We start from the raw sequence: 20,416 nt of genomic DNA, 5'->3' as shown, positions 1-20,416 counted from the left end.
GAAATAAGTAAATTTACAATTTTTAAAATCCTATGACCATGAAATTGACCAAAATGGACCATGAATTTGGTAGGGCTCTACCTATGGCAGTTGCTGTCTGCTTCATGGATGTACTTGTGACCCCTTACACACGTGATAACCTCACGATCCCCCCCGAAGGCTGTAACCCCCAGTTTGAGAATACTTGTCCTATAGGTTAATATATAAATTATCTCAACTTATTATCATATTGTCAATGTTTTCTCATGCTCCTCTTGTGGTTAGGTATCTGCGGATGTAACCCATGCACCTGTTAGATATAAAAATCTGTTGCCATGACACTCTTGTGGTTGGACTCATGTTCCTATTGTCAGAAATTACTTCTAAACACTCTTATTTTCAATTCTCCAACACTTGAGGTTTTCCGCTTGGCTGTTTGTTTGTTCAAAGTTTCTGCTGTTTGTTCAAAGACCTCAAGCCTTATGCTGACTGATGAAGTTAATGTCTTACAGGTTACAGACAGTACCGGGTTTACAAAGGTGCCAATGGAGCTGTGGCGCTGGGCCCACACTGAGAAGGGGCCCCAGCACCTACCCCGACGCCCTGCCCCCCCTCCACCCATGCTCTGCACCGAGGCCAAACCCTCACTCAGCTTCTTTCCCCCGGAGGTTCTGCCTGTCACTGACTCCTGTTCGCCCCCTCCTACCTTTGCCCCCTGCTTATTCCCTCCCTCCCCTGTGTAAGTGTTGGGCGGGGCCTCGGGGCAAAGAGGCCAAGCAGGGGTGGGGCATCAGCGTGGAGTGTGGGCAGGGCCTTGGGGAAAGAGATTGAGTGGGGGTGGAACGCAGGCCGAGCAGGGGGCAGGGTCACGGTTCAGGCACCAGGGCCCACAAAAGATTAATCCGGCCCCGGATACAGGCCGGTAGGTTTCTTGCATTACTGCTCAATATAAGAAAGGCAGAATACAATGAAGGCAAGGCAGTGAATATAATAAAGGCAAGCTAGCCCTATGAGCTACAACTCTCCTATCAGAGATCTGGTTCCATCTTGGAATCTAAACTTAGTTTTATCACACCTACGGAGTCTTCCTTTTGATCCTATGGCAATTTGTTCTACATGGGACCGTTCTACAAAGACTGCATTTTTAATAGCTATTATATCTGCCCGGAGAGTGTCTGAGATGCAAGCATTATTGGCGGAACCTCTATTTGCAATTTTTCACATGAAGAAAGTCTTTTGGAAGCCGCATCCCAAATTTTATGTCAAAAATAATTTCATTGGAATCAAACTGTTCATTTGCAGCTGTTTTTTCCAAAGCCTCATGATAACCAAGGTGAGGGGACACTACACTCTTGGGATGTGTATAAGGTCCTATTTTTCTATATTCATAATATCAAACCATGTAAATAAGTTACTTGTAAATAATACAGTAAGAGAAATCGGAATAAAGGTTAGGCACATAACTCAAACAGCGTTTATTAGGAATTTTAAAAGGCAGTTGCTGAAGAAGTTATGTGTAAAGAGGAAACTTTAATCATGGTCCAGAATTAAAAAACAGAGAGCTAATGCTAAAAAGAAAAAAGGAGTCTGAGAAAGAAATCACATACTTGTTCCTTTTAATTTTGTTGTCTTTAATTTATGTTTTAATATGCGACAATTAATAATTCCGTAAAAGACCATGAGGTTAGAGAAACCTTCAGATTCTATAAGGAAAACATGCTGAAATTTAATGTGAGATATGAGTCTGCAAAAAGTCACATGGTTAAAGAATACCTTCTGATTGGCTCAGGTGATTTTGCCTGCTGTATATTAAGTTACCGAAGAGAGGTTTTTGCCATTTGACTGGTGTGGTGACTGGTGACATGGTGTGGTGAGACTCTTTTCTCTTCACTCTGCCTTTTTTTACTTTCTGTGCTTTTAAAAAAACTTTCTTGGAGATCCCTGAAAAATGGCTATACGCCAGCACCTTCCTTGCAAAATGAAACTAATTTAAGGTTATATTTTCTCTCTTTATCACTAATACTTAGCAGCCTTTGTGCAGTTATTTAATAGCCTTATTTAGAAATGTACTACCTGCATAAAACCTAATTTTCTCTAAAAACAAGGAAAGGCATGATTACTATAGAAATTTAATAACGTTTCTCCTTTATTCCTCTGTCGTTAATACTTTGTATATCTGTTTAACAGACTTTAGAAGTGTATTAACTGCATATCGAGCATATTTCCTTCTTAAAATGGGGAAAATGTATGATAACTCATCTTTATTCCTCCATTGTTAATACATTTTATGGTTATTTAATGCCTTTGTTTTTTTTTTTGTTTGTTTGTTTTTGTTTTTTTAGAAATGTACTAGAGGGATTCAGGCATTGTAACACTGAGACTTGCAATAACTTACCTTTATGCACATAGGTACCCCGTGGAATCCACTGCCCTGCATTAGATGCCTGGGCTCCCTATACAATGCATAGGGAGAGTTAGGCACCTAAGAATGGGATCCACGAAAGCCAGAATGCTGAGTGGGGAGCTGCCTAATCTAGCTAATGGGAAATACTGAGAAGAGGGGAGTGGCTTAGGCTCTTAGATCCCTTTGAGGAGTGGGGCTTAAGTCCAGGCTGGACAGAGACCGTTCCATTTGTTCTGGATTCACAGCTGTGAACCATCCCTTGGAATTAGGTGCCTAACCCATTTCTGATAAGAAATGGAGTTGGTAGTGCCCCCCCTCAGGATCTTGTAGCCCATTGGCTAGGGCAGTGGTTCTCAACTGGGGTACATGTACCAGGGGATGCTCAGAGGTCTTGCAGGGAGTACTTAAATCATCTAGATCAGTGTTTCTTAACCTGGGGGTTGCACCCCGAGACGGGGTGTCAAGGGACCGGTTTAGGGGGGTCGCAAGTGCAGGGTTGGCATTACGGGGTGGCAAGCAGTCAGTTGCCCAGGGTTCTACGACACAGGGAGCCCTGCGAAGCTAAGTTACATGTTTCAGCCCCGCTGCCTGGGACTTGGGCTTCAGATAAGGCTCACAAGTGAAAGACAGGCTGAAGTGTCACACCGAATATTTATACACACATTGATTTATTTTATAATGATATGGTAAAAATGAGCAAGTCGGCCATGTTTCAGTCATAGTGCACTGTGACACTTTTGCATTTTTTGTGTCTGATTTTGTAAGCAAGCAGTTTTTAAGTGAGATGAAATGTGGGGTACACAAGACAAATCAGACTCCTGAAGGAGAGGGGGCAGTGGTCTGGAAAGATTGAAAACCACTGGGTTAGAGAACTTAGCCAAGATATGAGACACCTGGGTTCAATTTTCCCCTCTACCCCCATGTGGAACAGGGACTTGAACCTTCCTCTTTCCAGGAGAGTACCCTAACCACTGGGCTATGGGGTATTCTCAGGCAGATTGCTCTCTCCTGTTGCAGTAATTCACTGTGCATAAATTATTAAATATTGTCCTTGACTCCTGAAATTGGCAGGAGTTAGGCGCCTAGATACATTTGAGGATCTGGGACTAACTACCTAAAAATATTTTCCTCTAAAAATGAGAAAGGCATGAAATACGCTCACGCAGTTTTTCTGTCATTAAGACCTTGTACAATCATTTAATGACTTTATTTTAAAATATACTAACTCCACAAATCCTTCTTCAAATGAGGAAAATTCATTTTATATTTATTTATTTTATGCTTAATGCTTCCATTGAAGGTTAATGTCATAACATTTTAAAAATTAGCATGCTTCCTTTTGTGAATTTGCTTTTCTAGGCACCTAACTCTCCCTCTGCACTTTATAGGATCTGGGTGCCTGGGTTGTGAATTCCCGGAGGCAACAGGATGCCTGAACGTTAGGCATTGCAACAATGGGTGTAGCAGCACCAAAGTTCCCCTCATGAATCTTGCCCATTGTTGTCTGAAAATGTCTGAAAAGCTGTTTACTACTGCCAGAATAATTCTTGACTTTAACCAAGGAAGTTTGCCTGAGGGAAGGACTCAGTGAAATCTCGGAATTGGGCTGAGGGTTAGCTGCAGTGGGAAAATCCTGATTTGGGGGCTAATCTTTGGTCTCAAGGTGGTCTCTTGGAGAACAGCAGCATCGGAGAGATTTCTTTTTCTGTGATAACATCCATAGTGTGTTGTGTTGTGATGTTCTCAGATCATACAAGCTAAGTAGGCTCAGAGTGGGTCAGAACTCACCTGGGAGAGGGCCAAGGAACCATTTGGTGTTGCTGGAAGATATGTTGTTGCCATCCAGTTAGTGGCACCCTTTCCTTTGAATCAGCAATGACCTATGCCGCAATGTGATGTTAGGGAGAAATGTGCTTTTGAAAGAAAATTTACACCCACTTATAACCTGGACTTAAGAAAATGGGCCAAATTCATTCCTGGTCCAACTCCATTGACAACAATTTGGCCTCTGTGTCCACCAAAACTATCCAGTTATCAAATGGACAGCATTGCTTCCAATGAAATGAGGTACATGGTGCCATTTCACAAACAGATGTGAGTAACATTCCTCCAGTTGTGTCACTACAATGACACAAGACACCCTGACTACAGCTATTCCCTAACAGACTTGCAAAATGGTTTCGTTTCTTGTTTTCCTTTCAGAATGTTATCTGCTGAACTCAGCTGATGGAACTAGACATGGCCTCTCCCTCTGTCATCGTTGTACAGCCCCAACCTACTGTGGCCAATGCATCGAGCAACATGTGGCAAACCGGGTTGATGGACTGCTGCAGTGACTGTGGAGTCTGTAAGTCGATAGTCAAATATTGTATTTTTGTTTTGGCTTCAGGTGTCTTGATGTTTGGCTTAATATTATATTATATCTCCAGTCTTTAATGGGTATGACTTTAAATGGGGGATGGAGGAATCCTGTTTGTCTATTTCATATTTATTTAAAGCAGTGGCTTGTAGTTGTATTTCCCATATCCGTTCTGAGAGCCAGTCACTAGATGGCTACATCACCCACTCGTTCGCACACAAAGCAACTACTTGTACTCCAGCCCCACTTAAAGAAAGTTCATCTGGATCTGCTGAGGGTCACAGCTCCAGAAAGTTGTGTTTTTACAGCCAGATAACTAACCTGGGTTAGCCATCTTGCTATAAAATCCGCATGGAGGCAAAGTGCTCATGTAGCTTTTAGCGGTGTATCTACACAAGTTCAACTCTATCTCCCTCTCCTGCGGTTCACCTCGCTTAGTTACATCATGGTCAAAACTAAAATCCCTTGTGTCCACTAGAATTTTACAGAGAGACAACTAAAGTGTGTATGAGCTAATCTGCTATAAAAACACACCTTTTTTTGGCAGAGAAAAAATGGGCTTCATTCATTATGAGGGGGAAAGAGAGAAGAATTGCCACATGACATCACTGTAAAGGTCTTTCAAAGATCTTGCCCTCCTTTGCACTAGCTCTGGCCCATTGGCACATCTCTAACTTTCTCCTTCCAATTTTCTAGGCATTTCTACATCTATCCTAAAAGTGATGGTGAATGTTAACTGCCTGCATGAATGAAGGGGAGAACATTGAGTGAGCCTCATTTGTTCTTTTGTGTTTATCCAGGCCTGTCTGGAATATTCTGTTTCTGCTGTCTTCAGTGTCAAGTAGCAAGTGACATGAATGAATGCTGCTTGTGTGGCGGAAGCGTTGCCATGAGGACTCTCTACCGGACAAAATACGGAATCCCTGTTAGTTACTATTTAATATTTTGTTTTGCTCATGTTCAAAGAACAGCTCTTAAAGCAACATGTCATTGATGTAAGCAGATCAGTTGGCTACATTTTCATTAACCAGCCTCCACCCAGTGTCATTCCTCCCCATATGAACATGGCTGCTAGGACTCTCCCCTTATGCTGAGGGCACTGTGGTCTAGAAATTAGCAGAGGATTGGGCATCTGAAGACTTAGGTTCTACTTGCAACTGCCACCGACTCACCGTGTAACCTTGCACGAGTCTCTTGGCTCTTCTTTCCTTTGTTCTCCCCGTCTGTGAAATAGATCATTCCTTGGCACCATTGTAAAGGGCTTTGAGATAATTTCATGAAAAATGTAAGTGCAATTATCCATTATTAACTGATACCCCTTTAAAGTGGAGTTTTGCTCCGTATCTGAGATAGAGACCCCTCTCTGATGAGGCATTGGTCACTGTGACGGGTTTGATCATAGAACCCTCCTTGGGAGCTGCCACCTGGTGTGTCAAGACTACTTCTGCCCTTGCTTTCCTGCCCTGTCAGCTTAGGACTTCAGTGCCCAGTTTGAGCCAGACTTGCTAGCCTGCTGCAAATCCAGACCCAGGTCTGAATTACTTGCCCCACAGCTGCAGGCTTAACCTGAAAGCAGCTTATAGAAGTGTTCCTGTCTTTAACACTCAGATGCCCAACACCTAATGGGGTCTAAAACCCAAATAAATCCATTTTACCCTGTATAAAGCGTATGCAGGGTAAACTCATAAATTGTTCACCCTCTATAACACTGATAGAGAGATGCATGGCTGTTTGCCCACCCAGGTATTAACACATACTCTGAGTTAATTAATAAGTAAAAAGTGATTTTATTAAATACAGAAAGTAGGATTTAAGTGGTTCCAAGTAGTAACAGACAGAACAAAATGAGTTACTAAGCAAAATAAAACCTGCTAATCTAAGCCTAACACAGTAATACAATTGAGTACAGATAATAGCTCACCCTGAAAGATGTTTCAATAAATTTCTTTTCTCAGACTGGGTGCCTTCCTAGTCTGGGCACAATAGTTTCCTCTGGTACAGCCCTTGTTCCAGCTCAGGTGGCTCTCCCCCTCTGTTCTGTGCCACCCATTAATATATCTTTTGCATAAGGCGGGAATCCTTTGTCCCTCTGGGTTCCCACCCCTCCTCACTGGAAAAGCACCAGGTTAAAGATGGATTCCAGTTCAGGTGACACGATCACTTGTCACTGTAAGACCTCAAACCTTCATTCCTCCCAGCCTGATGCACGGGAAGGCTTGCCTGCAAACAGAGCCATCCACAGTCAATTGTCCTGGTTAATGGGTGTCATCAAGATTCCAAACCACCATTAATGGCCCACTCTTTGCATAATTACAATAGGTCCTCAGAGTTATATTTCATCTTTCCGGTTTCAGATACAAGAGTGATACATTTAAACAAGTAGGATGATCACACTCAATAGTTTATAAGCTTTGTAATGATACCTTACAAGAGACCTTTTGCATGAAGCATATTCCAGTGACATTATATTCACTCATTAGCATATTTTTATAAAATCATATAGACTGCAACATTACAGTTAAATATCCATCTAAATTAAATGTATATTGGATCATTTCCTAATGCAGCCATTGTACATAATACTAACCTGATAATCAACTGCCATTTAGCCAAACTACTTATCTAAATCTTAGCTCTTACTCCCTCAGCATGAATCTCTTAGCCAAATGTTCTCCTGATTAGCTGAAAAGGTGTTGCAGAATGTAGACAGAATTCTAAAAATGAGTTTGTCAACAAGGTTGTTGTGGGTCTTTTTTCAAGCTATAGTATTGTAGTTTCCAGCGTTAACTCCTTGTGTACCATGGTGCAAATAACAGAAAAGCCTAAGAAATGAAAAAATAAGATTAGATAATATATGAAAATTAAATGAATAGATCACACTGAATTGGGATATGTTATGAACACAAGAGAGGAATAATATGAAGAGTCTGAGGAAGGTTAGAAATATGGCCAGGAAATTATAAAATGAGATTCAGTCTAATGTCCCTAATGTTCTGTGAAAGACATGGAAAGGACTATGACTGAAATACTTCAGGGTGATATTGGCCAAGAAATTGCATATATGATTGCAAATTCAATAGAGTAATAATAACACAAAAGTAAGGAGGTTTAGGAGATCTATGAAGAGATATTACAGACTAATTAACGCCACCCCCCCCCCAAAAAAAAACCCTCAGCTTCTATTTAGGCACCTAAATGATTTTCTAAAGGGCTCAACACTAGCTTCAAAACCTGGCCGCTTCACTTAGGAGCTTGAATAGAGAGCTCCAAATTTTTAAAAGATTTTAGCTCATATCAGAGCAGGAAGGCAAAAGTTTCTTTATCTAGAACATATTTTTTCCCTGCTGGATCTTCAATACCTGAAAGATGCTGTTGAGTTGGAAGGAAATTCGAGAAGAGCAGTGAAACTATTTTGGAGCCTGCAGTCAATAACCGTTAAGGAAAAATCAGAGCTAAATATTTATAGTTTTTGACAGTCAATAATAGTGGGGGCTATAACTGCAAAGATCTGAAAGGTGTAGAGCAGTGTGTTAAGGAGTGGTGCGAGGACTAGCAAGTGGATGAAGTTAAGAAAAGGAATAGTTTGGCTGAATATCAGAAAATACATCCTAACCCTAAATACAAAAAACTGGACACTAGACTCCCAGTTTACCGGTTGAAAAATCTCACCACTGGAAATTTTAAAATGGAAACTGGACAGAACCCAGAGGTTACTTTACAACTGGGATAGGCAACCTATGGCACGTGTGCCAAAGGCGGCACGCGAGCTGATTTTCAGTGGCACTCACACTGCCTGGGTCCAGGCCACCAGTCCGAGGGGCTCTGCATTTTAATTTAATTTTAAATGAAGCTTCTTAAACATTTTAAAAACCTTATTTACTTTACATACAACAATAGTTTAGTTATATATTATAGACTTATAGAAAGAGACCTTCTAAAAACGTTAAAATGTATTACTGGCACGTGAAACCTTAAATCAGAGTGACTAAATGAAGACTCGGCACACCACTGCTGAAAGGTTGCCGACCCCTGCTCTACAAGGAACAATCCTGCACAGGTAGGTAGATGGACTGACTTGATCTGGCAGAGCTTCCAATCTCTATTCTCAGTCTGGTATCCATCTGCTAAAGTGTGGTTGTTATTGGGTAAACACCACCCATTAGATGACTTTGCTTCCTAATTTGTGTAAATAAAGTCTTTGATGCCTAAACCCACCCTCTTAAGAGTTAACTTGCTACTAGCACCAGTCTCTCTGCCTTCTACAGCAAGCAATTGGGCATACTTTTTTTTTTTTGGAGGGGGTGGGGAAGACAGGAAAGGGAGGGGTTTACTGGGGTAAAAAGCAGAGCTATGGAATAGATAAGCAAGTAGGGTTTGGTATCTTTTAATTTCTATGAATCTGTGACAAAAATCCTAAAATGTATCTCCCCTGCCCCTCTCCCCATAATGACCCTGTCATCCCAGTCAAAGGTAGCATTGAAAGCCCATATTCTAGTCTGAGTTTAAATCCATTCAATGTGATAGTCAATGAAAAGTTAGATATACATCTTAAGTTTACAGACTTTAATATGTTTTCATTTTAAACAGGGATCCATCTGCTCTGATTTCTGCACTATCCTGTGTTGTCATGTGTGTGCTGTTTGTCAAATAAAGAGAGATATTAACAAAAGGAAGAAAAGGGGGATATTCTAATGAGGTTTGTCACTTACTTAATACATATTTGTAAGTGTTTGATAAATCAAGAAGCTTCTCTGATGTGATGTATCAATTAGGTCTAGGAAAAATGGTAGAGGTGATGGAGAAAATGCAATCAATGAACAGATTTGTATCTAATATAGAAGGGAGATCCTGCTTTACCCACCCTTTATGTAACTAATTGACGTGGTCTTGGGCCTAAGCTGGCCATCTATTATATGCATTTGGGGAAGCAGCAGATAAGCTTTTTACTTGACTCTGTGTTAGAGACCCACAGCAGTAAGTGGGGCCCTACCAAATTCATGGTCCATTTTGGACAATTTCACAGTCATAGGATTTTAAAAATAGTAAATTTCATTATTTCAGCTATTTAAATCTGAAATTTCACAGTGTTGTAATTATAGGGGTCCTAACCCAAAATAGGAGCTGTCGGGGGTGGGGGAGGGTGTCACAAGGTTATTGTAGGGTGGGGTTGCGATACTTCTACCCTTACTTCTGCACTGGTGCTGGCTGCAGCACTGCCTTCAGAGCTGGGCAGCTGGAGACTAGCGGCTGCTTCCCGGGAGCCCAGCTTTGAAGGCAGGGCCACCACCAGAAGCAGTGTAGAAGGAAGGATGGCATGGTATGGTATTGCTACCCTTACTTCTGCGCTGCTGCCTGCAGAGCTGGGCCCTCAGTCAGCAGCCACCACCCTCTGGCTACCCAGCTCTGAAGGCAGTGCAGAAGGGTGTCAATACCATGACATCCCCCTTAAATAACCTGGTTACCCCCCACCCCGCAAAGCTCCCTTTTGAGTCAGGACCCCCGGTTTGAGAAATGCTGGTCTCTCAGTCCAATAGGTATAGAATGGGGGAGGGATAGCTCAGTGGTATGAGCATTGGCTTGCTAAACCCAGGGTTGTGAGTTCAATCCTTGAGGGGGCCATTTAGAGATCTGGGGCAAAAATGTGCCTAGGGATTGGCCCTGCTTTGAGCAGGGGGTTGGACTAGATGACCTCAAGGTCTCTTCCAACCCTGATATTCTATTATATGAGTATAGGTTAAAAGCACACAAAAGACCAGCTTTCATGGGGGGAGACCAGATGTCATGGTCCATGACACATTTTTCATGGCAGTGAATTTGATAGGGCCCTAGTAGTAATGAGTGAGAGTTACCTTAGTGACACAAGCCAATTTAAAAGGAAAAGTATCCTCATTAGTATGGGCAAAGTGCCTGACAGGGAATGGAAGGCCGAAAAGCAGCAAGGACATCTGTTAGTGGGGGAGAGCTCTGTTGGTAAACCACAGGTAGCATGTGGGCATTCCACATTAGGTGGCACTTGCAATTCTGCAGTGAGACAGAAATGTGAAGGGCAGAGCTGGCCTAAGGTGAAATGGCAAACCCTGGGCAAACTTGTATTTCAGTGTCCCTAACCCCGGCTGCCTTCTCGGGCTCCACACCCATCTCCACTGCTCCCTGGGCTCCCCACTCCCCCATCACCTCTGGGCCTTGCTGCCTCTCCCGGCCCCCACCATACCCCCATCTCTCCTCCCTCCCTTCACTCCTGGATCAGCCACTAGAAGTTAATATTTTGCCACATTAGGGTGGGGATGAGCACTGATTAGACAATGAAATTGTCAATCAGTGTGGCCTCTGGAACAGAGTGCATCCAGGAAGATGGAATCTTTGGCATGTGCTCGATAAACTGCTCCTCTTTCCCCTCCCCACCCCCGCAATTGCGGGATGCTGTTGCGCAGATGCCCCATTGCCCCAAGCTCCCTTCCATGGTCTTGCACCCCAGGCCTGCCCCGTTCCTTGAGTCTTGACCACAAAACCCCCGACCATGGCATACTGGGCAGGCACCCACATCACCCACCCATAAGGCTGGCTCTGGCAAAAGGAACAGAGCATGTCAAATGCAAACAGGAATGGAGCCAGTGGGTGTTTGCTACAGGGAACCCACATGGCTCTACTGTTGAGTGAGCTGCAGAGGAAAGCAACTGCCCCTTCTGCTAGTCTCCCTTTGCTCAGTGCCCTTGCAATAGGTGGGATGAGTAGCCATTCCTTCATCTCCACCCTGCAGTCTCACACCTGTAAAAGGAATTTGTTTGCTAGGACTTTACTCACGTGTTCAGGATTAGGCTTCTGATGTAGCTTTGTGGGATATTACCACGTAGCAGAACTTTACATGATTGTGATTCTTGTGTTTGCAAAAAGCTAAATAGTGTCGATTATGGAAAAAGTGTAGTTCCTGGGTGGCATTTTCAAAAGTACTCAGTGCTGAGCTAAACCTGCTCCTGTCAGTGTCAGTGCAAAAACTCTCCTGACTTCAGTGAAAGGAGTCAAGCCAATGCTGGGAGCTTTTAAAAATCTCTCCCAAATTGTAGGCAAATACTTTCACCTTTTCCTGGAAGAAGAAAACATATATGAAGGAGGGTCTGAATTTCAGACACGTAGTGAAGATCTTCATGTAACAAGAGGGAAAGGCTTAGCTCTTGTATTCGATTTATTCTTTTTTCCATTAATACTCAGAGCCAAATCCTGTCCTCATCCCTCTCCAGCCTCCTTGATTTGATGCAGATTCATTTAAAATATACAGGTCTGCGCTAGAAGCAATGATAAGCAATCAAGCAGTGTTAGACTTAAGTAAATTTCAAGGTAGTGTATTAACCAAACCACTGTTATTCTGGGTCTCAGCTTTGAGTGAAACTCTTTTCTACACTATTTCAGGTGTTCCTGTACTTTCTGATCGGGTGTCATAGAGCCTCTGTATACAAGAGTCTTCCCATGACCTGCTGTGCTTGCAGTTCAAGAAAGTGCTGTGTGCATTTTAATTTGATTGTTGCAAAGCATTACTTATCTGAAAAAAGTCAACAAAGGAAAGAAACAACCTCAAATTTGTCTGCATGCACATGTATTAACTTTCACTATTGCTTCTCAAGTATCACTGTATGTACTAAGCTGTCTTGGAAACAGTATTCTCCTGTTCTTAATATCTTGCTAATGCCAGTGTACTCTAGGTCTGCTGTATTCTCTCCTGACTATTTCTGCTGCCATCCTATAAGAACATAAGACAGAATAAATGCTGATGGTTAACTTATTTGTCTGTTCCTTGAATCATCAGACAACAGAGCCCCCCTCCCCCCGATGTAGTTAGATGCCTAAACTGTAAATCCATTACAGGAAACTTGGAAAGTTAGAATTGTACTGCAGTTTTCATACACTGAAACTCAAACTGCTAGCAAGTAAAGTACTACAAGTGACTGTTTAAACAAAGGCATCATAGGATTGAATCTAATTGGCTCATTCTTTCTTTTATTGTAATAATCACAACTCACAGGAACATGACACATTTTCACAACAACCAGTGGAAAGTGACAAGTCCACAAAGCAGTTTAGTAAACAGGATGTGCAGCAAAAATCTATCTTAGTAACAGGTTTTACTTCTTCCTGTACTTTTAAACCACAATTTTCAAAACAGCAAAGCAGTGATACCATGCTGAGTATTCTGACAAGTGACCGATTAATCAAATCAGTATTTGGTTTATGTAGTTATGACTCTGGTGCTCAGATGGGCCACGCTGAGAATGCCAGCACAGGGCAGACTGCAAGAATGGGGACAGACTATCCCCAAGACTGGTGATTTATTCTGTAATTAGATTCCCCAAGCCAGTAACAAAATAACTTCTCTAATACCACACTGGGTAACCAGAAATCAAATACAGGCCCCTTTAGGCAATCCAGTGAGGGGTTATTGAAAAGCTTATTCACCATACTTATAATTCTACCAATCCCAGAGGACCAGACCCATTGCCCATCAGATCAATGAATATTTCAGATCTCACCCAAATTCACGCTTACAGCCAGTCCATATTTATTAAATATAAAATTTATTAATAAAAGAAAAAAGTTAAAAGCTCAATATATATACAAATGTGTGTATAATCCAAATGTGTGTATAATCATAGCAGAGGTGGTGAGGCTACTGATTTGTAAAAATCTTTCTGGGATCAGTTTAAAAGGTTTTAGTTCAATAGGTAGCACAGGGGCAGAGTTTGTTCACATTCTTCCATGAAAATTCCAGGGTAAATCCAAAGTAAATCTGGAGCCCTCAGTCTTGTGGCTTTAGACCTTTCCTATCAAAGTTTAAGCAGCTCTAAGATGAAAAGGATCAGGCCTGAAGCTTCTTTTATAGTTGAAGCAGGCGAGGTGGTGACAGGTAATTCCACCAAGTGGGCTTTGATGAAACCAAGCTAGCTGTTTGAGCTCCATTCAATGGGTCCTTTCCCAGATAATACATTAAACAATAGCCATTCAAATTACTAAAATAGTTCACTATGTGGAATTACAAGTTTCAAAGAGAAATGAGGACAATAATATTATTATACCACAAGTCCCATCTTAATAGAATACGTTAATGAAGCATTATGAGACAGGAACAGAATTTTAGCATCTACAGGCTAATTAGATCACATTGTTAAACTTCTAACGAGACATGAAAACACAGACATATTCACTTAACATTTACTCTTAATTCTCTAACAATACAGGCAAACGTTAAAGATTCAAGTCTACTAAACATGGCTTTGATAACTACCTACAAGGAATGGCCAAGGTTGCCAACTTTCTAACAGCACAAAACCAAACACCCCTCCCTGCCCATTTCCCAAGGCCCTGCCCCTTCTCTGAGGCCCCGCCCCCACACCCATCACTTGCTCTCCCCCAGCCTCACTCACTTTCATTGGGCTGGGGCAGGGGTTTGGGGTGTAGAAGGGGGCTCCAGGCTGGGGCCAAGGGGTTTGGAGTGCAGGTGGTGTGTGCTCTGGCTGGGGGTGTTGGCTCCGGGATGAGGCCAGGGAAGAGGAGTTTCTGGTGAAGGAGGGGGCTCTAGGCTGGGGCAGGGGTTTGAGGTGTGGGGGATGTGGGCTCTGGGTGGGGCCAGGGATGAGGGATTTGGGGGTGAAGGAGGGGGCTCTTGGCAGGGGGTTGGAGTCTTCGTGGGATGCAGGGTGCAGGCTCCAGGAGCGGGGTTGGGTTCAGGAAGGGACTCTGGGTTGGGCCAGGGGTTTGGTGTGCAGGAGGGGTTTCAGGCTGTGGGGTCCCGCTAGCACTTTATGGTGGCTCCCAGGAAGCAGCCACCAAGTCTCTGCAGCCCCTAGGCACATGGGTGGCTCCATGTGCTGCCCTTACACCCATAGATGCCGCCCCCTGCAGCTCCCATTGGTCTTGGTTGACGGCCAATGGGAGCTGCAGAGCTGGTACTGGAACAGGGGCAGCATGTGGAGCCTCCTGGCCACCCATGCGCCTAGGAAGCCATGAAGACCTGGCGGCCACTTCTAGAAGCCACATGCAGCTAGGGCAGGCAGGGAGCTTGCCTTAGCTCTGAGCCCTGCTGTGCCGCTGACTGGACTTTTAACAAAAACTGGACACCCGGCAAGCCTAGGAATGGCCCTGTTTACTATTTCAGTATCATATTGATATGTCCCTAAGAGTCGCTTTGAGGTCACCGAGCCTGCTGGTTCCTTAATGCTCCCCAGTAGTAGAGCCTCATTTTAAAATATAACTTATTCATGCTATAGAGAACAACTCAACCAATTCATTTTGAATTGCACTATGAAAAAATGAGGGACAGCCTTTATTTTCTAAATGCACTGTTCCATCAATTGGATCGATAAATCCATTCATGTGACCCTCCGTTATTATCTGAGAAGCTATGTGGTCTGTCTGCAAATCAGGAATTAGAGAGACAGATCTGAGAAACTGTATTCCTTTTGTTTTCAATATATTTATGAAGCTGTCAAAATATCCCCAACACTTACACACCTCCCCATCAATTTATTGTTTAAGACTCTGCATATTATTGCCACCAAAGCTCTAGGTCAAAGATAACCAGATGGACCACCTTTGGCATCAGTTCATGCTACTGCTTAATCCGCTTCTTGTTGCTGCTGCTGAATGAAGATAAGCACTACCCCTCCCTCCCTACCCCTCAAAATGGGCTCAGCGTTTTGCCTTCTGAACATGTTGAAATTGTGATAGTCTTTCAGTCTCCTACAGATAGCTCACTTGCAGTATAGACCCTCGAACGAGACCCTCTAGTCTTTGAAAACTGTGCTGTAGGATGAAACAATTGATGTAGTAGAACCTGAGTGTTAAGAACACCTCAGCGTTACGAACTGACCCATCAACCAAACACCTCATTTGGAACTGGAAGTACACAATCAGGCAGCAGCAGGTATTTAAAAAAAGAAAGAAAGCAAGCAAATACAGTACAGTACTGCGTTAAACGTAAACTACTAAAAAAACAGGAGGGAAGGAAGCAGCATTTTTCTTCTGCATAGTAAAGTTTCAAAGCTGTATTAAGTCAATGTTCAGCTCTAAACTTTTGAAAGAACAAACATAATGTTTTGTTCAGCATTACAACTATTTCAGAGTTATGAACAACTTCCATGCCTAAGGTTTTCGTGACTCTGAGGATCTCCTGTATTAAATAACTGCCCAACAGTGCCAATTAAATACACTATATCAATATGCTTGCTCAAGCACTGAAACATGAAAAGCTGAACTGCTAAAGTTATAACCAAAAATGTTTGTTAATATCACTGTTTGCCAACGGAATTTGTTTTTCCAATTCAAAAATTATCACATAGGAAACAAATAAGGTACCTTGGCTGTAAGGATCTCTAATAGTGCTCCAAACTCTTTAAAAGTAATATTGTTTTGTAGTTTGCTTGCAGATAGCAAGCTGTGTTCAGTAACAACTCTGGCCAAGATACTGGAGTATTAAAATAGAGACTTCATTGTTAGGAGTTTTCAATAGACTTTTTCTTGCACTGTGAGTAAGAAATATACTTTGCTGAAATTGTACATGCGCAGAGTGTTTAACCATATTTGGTTTCCTTCCAGCACTATTACTCCTTATAGGTGAGAACAAGCAATAAGAAACTGACTTAAATATAGGTAACTGGTCAAAGTAGACAACCTCGAACGAAGTCTTTAGTATCTCCAATTCCCTTCTAAGACATCCAAGTGGAGATGGTCTTGTGGTTAAGGTACTGCACTAGATCTGAGTTCATTTTCAGACTCTGCTACACGTTTCATGTATGATCTTAGAAAAGAGAGTTAATCTGTGACTCCGTTCTCCCCAGCTGAGATATGGGTTACTGCTACTCTCTTTCCTCCTGCCTTTTGTGTCATTATTGTTTAGCTCTTCAGGGTAGGGCCTGCCTCTCACTATGTTTGTACATACAGTGCCTAGCACAGGAAACTCTGATCTTAGCACCTCTGAGTAGTATTATAATACAAATAGGTGATAGCTACCCAGCCAGAGAAGGAGAAAGGCTGCAACAGTTCAAAACACCTACTAATTAACAAGCTTTTTATTTTTATTTTCGTCAGTTTTGGACCAGACAGCATAGGTTGTAGCCATTAGGCAATTGGATTCAAAAGATGGGTATAGTTTATTTGGTAAGAGGAAAATTTCTTAACTTTTTTTTCATTTTGATCTTTTTTAAATGCATTTCCTTCTTACTGTATGGCAAGAATGTTCATAAAGATAAGGCGTGCTTGGTATCTGAAACTTTTCATATTCTTCATGGCTTCTGAACATAAGCAATCTAATCTTGAGACTGCACTAATTTGACTTGAAGGCTCTACTTTTATCTTTTAGTTTACAGAAGATCATTTAATAAATTGTAGCCTAAACTGTATGTGACCAAAAGCTGCACTGCACTACTCAGATAATGGATTTGGGAGGTAGGAAGCTGATGTTTTTAGTAATTAGATCTATGTTACGTAGCAGCAGCTAGGAAAATAAAGACTGCGGTCTAGCAAGATCATAAAACAAGAGATTTCCAAAAATCTGTATGCAATATATCAGATATATCTAATATAGTTTTTTCTATATTATGTATATTGTGACAGACCCAGGCCAGTGGGGTACAGGAATCTGGTCCTATTGGCATCCAAGAGGTGAGGCAAAGCCCGCCCACTTCTAAAGGACCTCCCCCCAGCCTAAGGGGAGGATCCACAGGTCGTGACACCAAATGATTTCGTGGGACAACTAATGACAAAACAGGATCGGGAGTGAGATCATAGGGCTAAACAAAGGGAACCTGATGGGGACACCAAGCAGAGAACCCCGGACAATGCCCACTGCTTCTCGAAGGCGTCAAGGGAGCCAGTGGACGCCGCCCACAGGAACTCTGCCCGGATGCGTGAATGGACGAAGGAGCAGAAATAGGCCCCACAGTCACAGGAAATCCTGTCTGCCAACCTCCTCTCCCTGGTGTTGTAGATGGCTAGTTTGGCCAGGGCCAAGAGGAGGTTGATGAAGGAGATCCCGCGACTTGTGGGGCCACGGATGGGGAGTGCATAGATAAAAAGGTGAGGGGAAAAGTGCAACCAGAAACGCAAGAAAAGATATTCAGGAGGAGCCGGAACAGGGGCTGCAACCTGGCGCACTCCAAAGTAAATGTGCGCCAAGGTCTCCTTCTCGCCACAGAAAGGCAGGTGTTGGGGACAGGGTGAACCGCGCCAAGTACACGCCCGTGCTCACGGCCCCATGAAGGAGCCGCCAACTGACATCCCCAGCGGGCCGCGGGACCAGGGCAGAGTACAAGCTGGCCCACCGGGGCTTCTCACCCTCGAGAGGTGGCAGGAGGTCCCGCCATTTGGTATCGGGGCGGGACGCGAGGGTGAGGTAGTGAAGGGTGTGGAGCACGAGTGTGTACAGATGTTTCCGTGGCGCGGTCTGGAACAGAACCGGCTGCACATCGTGCAGCCGGCTTGCAGTGAAAGGGTGAGGGGGCCGATTGGGTCCACGGGGCAGGGGCCCTATAAAAATGTCCACGGGGCCCGGGGTGGAGGGTGGGCGGGGCGTGCCCTCTCGTAGGACCCGGTCGAGGTAAGCCCGAGCAGCAGGCAGCAAAGCGGCCCTCACCTCCTGAAGTACGCGCGCCAGGGAGTATGAGGTCTGGAGAGCCCCATGCGCCGGGCGAGCGTCAGGGGATCCAGCCAATCTCCCGGTCGTAGTCCAGGAGGTCTCCGACCCTGGTGACTCCCGCCAAGACCAGCCTCTGGCGCACCGCGGGGGACTCCGCCACCTGCACACGAAGCTGGGGATTGTGTAGCAGGGGCTCGCGCGAGGAGGTCGCCCCCACGGTGGCCGCCACGGACCTGGTCGTGGAAAAGAGCTTCCAGGTCCGGAGGAGGTCTTGGTAGAAGACCGCAGCCCGGAGAGGTCTCGCGGAAGACCTCTCGGATGGAGGTAAAAGAGCTGCCGGTCGTATCGGAGCCCTCGGAAGCGGCGGAGGAAGGCGTGCGCCAGTACGCTCCACGCCGGACTACCTGCACCATACAGGAGCCTCTGCAGGGCCTGGAGGCGGAAGACACGGACCTGAGTGCGTAGGCACTTCAGGCCCTGCCCCCCTCCTCCAGGGGCAGGTGGAGGACCCCTGCAGAGACCCAGTGCGTCCCTGGCCAAAAGAACTCCAGAATCGCCGTCCGGAGGTTGGCCAGGAAATCCGGGGCCGGGACCAGGGTGTTGAGCCGGTACCAGAGCATGGACAGGACCAGTTGATTAAGCACCAGTGCCCTCCCCGAAGGGAGAGGCACCGGAGTAGTCCCGTCCATTTCCGGAGCCGCTCCGTCACCCTGCCCTCCAAACCGTGCCAGTTCTCCGGCGGAGACGGATGCGTGGCAGAAAGGTAAACGCCGAGATAGAGCAGCGGACCCGCGCTCCACCGGATGGCCTGAAGCGCGGGTGGGAGGGAGCTCGCCTGCCACCCGTCCCCCGACCACCAGGCCAGAGCTCTTGACCCAGTTAACCCGGGCGGAGGAGGCCGCCGAGTACACAGCCTGGCAAGCCTCCACCGCGCCAAGTCGCCCGGTCCTGGACCACGAGGAGCACATCGTCAGCGTACGCCGACAGGACCAGCCGCAGCTCGGCTCCCGAAGCACCAACCCCGTCAACCTCTCGCGGAGGAGACAGAGGAAGGGCTCGATCGCCAGGCGTACAGCTGGCCCGAGAGGGGGCACCCCTGCCGCACTCCCCGCCCGAAGCTGACCGGCTCGGTCAGGGTCCAGTTGAGCCTGACCAGACACTCCGCAGAAGCGTACAGCACCTGGAGAAAACCCACAAAACGGGGTCCGAAGCCGAACGCTCGCAGAGTACCCAGGAGATACCCGTGATCCATCCTGTCGAACGCCTTCTCCTGATCCAGGGACAAGAGGGCGAACGACAGACCATCCCTCCACACCCTAATTCCAGAAGGTCCCGGACCAGATACAAGTTATCAAAGATAGTGCGGCCCGGGACGGTGTAGGTCTGGTCTGGATGGACCACGTCCGCCAGCACGGACCCTAGCCGCAGCGAGATGGCCTTTGCAATGATTTTGTAGTCCGTGCTGAGGAGCGAGATGGGACGCCAATTCCGTAAGTCGCGGAGGTCCCCCTCTTCGGCAATAAGGCGAGCACGGCTCGCCTGCACGAGAGAGGGAGGACCCCGCTCTGCAAAGACTCGGCCCAGACGGTGACCAGGTCTGGGCCGAGAACGTCCCAGAAACGCGGTAGAACTCCACGGTCAGCCCGTCCATGCCCGGAGATTTATTGGTGGGCATGCGACGGAGGGCTTCCGAGAACTCGGCCAGAGTGAGAGGCAGCTCTAGCCGGTCCCGTCGCCGTGCGACCGTCGGGAGTCCGTCCCAGAGCACTCTGCAAGCGTTAGGATCGGTCGGATCCGGGGAGAAAAGAGTCGCGTAGAAGGCCCTGGCCCTCCCGCACATCTCCGCCGGATCCGTGAGGGGGGTGCCGTCCTCCGCCAGGAGGCAGGTGACGTGCTTCTTGGCCCCCCTCCTTTTCTCCAGGGCGTAGAAGAAGCGGGAGCCGCGGTCCATCTCCCGAAGGAGGTGGATGCGGGATCGAACAAAAGCACCCCGGGCCCGATGGTCTTCGAGGGCCGGAGCTCCTCCCGCTTCTCCGGCACGCTCCGCAGAGGGATG

General features: G+C 45.4%; 1 protein-coding gene and 1 long non-coding RNA gene across 11 annotated transcripts in view; both read left to right on the top strand.

Annotated features, from left to right (window-relative positions):
* The first annotated feature begins 1,783 nt into the window (after nt 1–1,783).
* On the top strand, nt 1,784–12,512 carry PLAC8 (placenta associated 8). Of its 3 annotated transcripts, XM_032785699.2 has the most exons (6): nt 1,821–1,849; nt 3,772–4,477; nt 4,586–4,730; nt 5,543–5,667; nt 9,330–9,438; nt 12,147–12,512. In XM_032785699.2, exons 3-5 carry the CDS (start codon nt 4,610–4,612, stop codon nt 9,432–9,434), a joined length of 351 nt encoding a protein of 116 aa, XP_032641590.1. In that variant the 5' UTR covers nt 1,821–1,849; nt 3,772–4,477; nt 4,586–4,609; the 3' UTR covers nt 9,435–9,438; nt 12,147–12,512. The 3 variants fall into 3 exon arrangements, with proteins under 3 accessions (XP_032641586.1, XP_032641590.1, XP_032641587.1); XM_032785695.2 differs by lacking the exon at nt 3,772–4,477 and having other exon boundaries at nt 1,784–1,849; XM_032785696.2 differs by lacking the exons at nt 1,821–1,849; nt 3,772–4,477 and adding an exon at nt 1,897–1,973.
* Nucleotides 12,513–14,174: 1,662 nt separating this feature from the next.
* LOC116827857 (uncharacterized) overlaps nt 14,175–20,416 on the top strand; it is a 38,561-nt gene continuing 32,319 nt past the window's right edge. Inside the window, exons 1-2 of one of the 8 annotated variants that reach the window (XR_012655919.1) lie at nt 14,178–15,651; nt 16,815–16,883. This is a non-coding gene — a long non-coding RNA (uncharacterized LOC116827857). Of the gene's footprint in view, nt 15,652–16,814; nt 16,884–16,916; nt 17,172–20,416 lie in introns of those variants that run through there. The other 7 variants (XR_012655922.1, XR_012655918.1, XR_012655921.1 and 4 more) reach the window with 7 other exon arrangements.

Source organism: Chelonoidis abingdonii, chromosome 5, assembly GCF_003597395.2.
Source record: "Chelonoidis abingdonii isolate Lonesome George chromosome 5, CheloAbing_2.0, whole genome shotgun sequence".
Classification (NCBI taxonomy): domain Eukaryota; kingdom Metazoa; phylum Chordata; order Testudines; family Testudinidae; genus Chelonoidis; species Chelonoidis abingdonii.
The sequence above is the reverse complement of the archived record's forward strand: the minus strand, read 5'-3'. Positions and strand labels throughout refer to the sequence as shown.